This window comes from Myotis myotis, unplaced genomic scaffold, assembly GCF_014108235.1.
Source record: "Myotis myotis isolate mMyoMyo1 unplaced genomic scaffold, mMyoMyo1.p scaffold_m19_p_4, whole genome shotgun sequence".
NCBI lineage: Eukaryota > Metazoa > Chordata > Mammalia > Chiroptera > Vespertilionidae > Myotis > Myotis myotis.
In genome coordinates, this window is record NW_023416346.1 from 99656082 (window position 1) to 99659404 (window position 3323).

The 3323-nt window shown below is 38.7% G+C and overlaps 1 protein-coding gene across 1 annotated transcript; it reads left to right on the top strand.

The window, feature by feature from the left end:
* Positions 1 to 2528: 2528 nt before the first annotated feature.
* LOC118654686 (ubiquitin-conjugating enzyme E2 D2-like) lies at positions 2529 to 3054 on the top strand. The gene has a single exon (XM_036306086.1). The coding sequence runs from the start codon at positions 2592 to 2594 to the stop codon at positions 2946 to 2948; it is 357 nt and encodes a 118-aa protein (XP_036161979.1). The 5' UTR covers positions 2529 to 2591; the 3' UTR covers positions 2949 to 3054.
* The last annotated feature ends 269 nt before the right edge of the window (positions 3055 to 3323 follow it).

Below are 3323 nucleotides of genomic sequence, written 5' to 3' on the forward strand. Positions count from 1 at the left end.
TAAGGAATTGGATTAATGTGGGGAGGACCTCATTTCAGTATAGAGGAAGTAGAAACAGGATGAGTGGATAAGAAGAAAGAAAAGAAAAAAAAAATAATAAATTTAAAAAATTAATCTAAAAATAGGATAAATAAAAAAATATAATTATGAAAAAATAATGCAAAAAGAAATAGAAAATAAAAAAACAAATAAAATAAAGAAAAAAGAGATAACAAAATAATAATAAAATTAAAAAATTAAAAATAAAAATGAGGCTGGTTTAAGATCCCACTGTTCTGTACTGTCTGCCGCTTCTCTGTTTCCTGTTGCTGGGACTGAAGGCCTCTCTTTAGGCCAATACTTGAGGGCTCTCAGGGGCTATTTAGATTTTTTTTGTACCCTTTGTGCCACTCAGGGTGTAGTCTGGGTGTGGCTGTATTAGTTGCCTGGAGACTGCAGGGAAGGGCTATCTCTTCAGGAGAAAATGGCTGCCTAGGTCTGGCACATCAGGTATGATTCAGAGTCAGTCTTGCAGCCACTTCTCCCCAAACCTCTCCTCTTCCCACCTCTCCCCAGATTCCACAAGTCCGCACCACCATCTGCACCTCAGCCGTGGGTGAGTGTCTGTATTTGAAAAGTCCTATGAACTAGGTTCAGCAAACAAAAGCAAAGACCAAAAAGAGGGGAAAAAGCTGTGCTACTGCAAGCCCCTCTCCCCCCAGGAACGGACCAGCCTGGGAACCCATCCTGGCTGACCCTCTGGGCTCAGTCTCTCTTGGCTGTGGACCCAGATCTAGAATCCGCTGCCACCAGCTGTCCTGTAGACCACCTTTCCACAGTCAGACACTGCACCTGTCCCAAGGGACATGGCCTCGGTGCTGTGTGGTTTCCTTCTGACCCTCTGGGCTTGGAGATCTCTTGGTTCTTTCCAGTCCAGATCCCTGATTTTACCATTCTCCAGGAGTCCTCTGCCCTTCCCAGCTGTGAATTGTCTCACCAGCTGTGTCTACTTTGCCAATTCAGGGTGGATGTTATTCAATTTAGTTGCTCATTATATCTGCTCCGGGACAAGGCTCAGGACACGTCCCTCTATTCTGCCACCATTTTGTCTCTCCTCAAAATGATTATTAAAAAAAATAGTAGAAGTTGAGAAATAAGTGGAATAAGTACTTGAGGTGCATTGTCTAAATTCATTGAAGTTCTTTATGGAATCAAGCAAGAGAGTTCATGTAATTGCTAATATTAAAGCAGTGATATTATAAGTTAAATTTTTTCATTGCAGACTCTGCATAACATTTTCTCTAAATAAAACTACCTACAAGTTATGGGCATACAATGCACTATACAGATAATGTATCATAGAATTGTACACTTGAAAACTATGTAATCTTATTAACCAATATCACCCCAATGAATTTAATTTTTTTAAAAAACTAGCTATAAGAGATTACCTTGGGCATAATCATGAATATATTGACATGATTGCTATATTGTATGTGTTTTCTTTCTTTTTATAAATAACCGCCTGCCTCTAGGTAAGACCAAATAACTTTATCTCTCTCCTGTTTCATTATCTTGAGTTCAAAATATCTTGATTAAAATACTTTCTGCCAAGCACTGAGCTGCACACTGGCAATATTGGGTGAATGAAGGCAGATAAAAACTCTGCCTTCATGTATCTTCAGACTATTAAGGTGTTAACATTTTATGACTGCCATAACAAATTATCATAAACTTAACTATATTCCCTTATGGTGACTGAAGTGGAGAATCTGTTTCTTTGATCATACAGGTTATTGGCAGAAGTTAATTCTTTGTGGTTGTAGGACTGAGTTCCCAATTTATTTTTTATTTATTTTTTGCTGTCAATTGATGGTCTTTTCTAGTTTTGTGAAGCCATCCACATGACCTCCTTTCTCCATCTTCAAAGCCAGAACTGGAAACTCAATTCCTTATTAGCCTTCAATTATCTGTTTTCTTTTCTTCTACCACATCTTTCCGACTTCAGCAGAGTAAGGTTTTCTGCTTTAAATGAGTCATGTGATTATATAGGTCCTTTCTGGATAATCTCCCAATCTCAAAGTCCATAACCTTACTAACATATGCAAAGTCCCTTTTGCTATCAATGTTAAACATATCTACAATTTTGGGGGATAATGATATTCCCATTATTCTGACAAATTTATGGGAAATATAAAACATACGATAATTTATAAAACAAAAAGTACAGAATGTTATTTGAAAAATATTACAAGAAAGACCTAACCTAGAAGATAATAGAGTCAATTTAAAGACCTAAAACAAGACCAGTATTGCTGTGTCAAGGAGTAAGTTGAGGGTTTGGATAATTGGCTGGAGGAATGGACAGAAGACATATATAGGCCCTCTGGGTTATGTTAAAAATTTGTCGAAGGATCCGCCCAGGGAATTTAGCAACACTTAGGAATAGAAAGGAGAGGAAGAGAGAGAAGAAACATCAATGATGAGAGAGAATCATCAATCGGCTGCCTTTTGCAGGCCCCCTACTGGAAATCAAGCCCACAACCCAGGAATTGAATGACCTGGCACGGGACCCCCCAGCAGAGTGTTCAGCAGGTCCTGTTGGAGATGATATGTTCCATTGGCAAGCTACAATAATGAGGCCAAACAACAGTCCCTATCAGGGTGGAGTATTTTTCTTGACAATTCATTTCCCAAAAGATTATCCCTTCAAGCCACCTAAGGTTGCATTTACAACAAGAATTTATCATCCAAATATTAACAGTAATGGCAGCATTTGTCTTGATATTCTGCGATCACAGTGGTTTCCAGCACTAACTATTTCAAAAGTACTCTTGTCCATCTGTTCTGTGTTGTGTGATCCTAATCCAGATGATCCTTTAGTGCTTGAGAGTGCTCGGATCTACAAAACAGATAGAGAAAAGTACAACAGAATAGCTTGGGAATGGACTCAGAAGTATGCTATGTAATTAAAGAAATTATTGGATAACCTGTACAAATAAAGATAGGGGAACTCTCAAAGAGAAAGTCCTTTTGATTTCCATTTGACTGCTTTCTATGAGCCCACGCCTCATCTTCCCTGTTTACCTGATACAGCAGTGCTGCATGTTGTACATACTTCGAACAACAAATAGAAATACTGTACTTCTGTACCAACATTGCCTCCTAGCAGAGAAGTGTGTATGTCACAAGCCAGTTCTTCAGACATAACCTAGGTGTGAGACTAAAAGCTTTCCTATTGACTTAAATTTGGATAACTGCAAGTTGAGGGGTGGTGGGTATGTTGTGTGCTTGGATGGGAAAGAAAAGCTCTGCTGACCTGTAGGAGATGTTTTTTAAGTGGA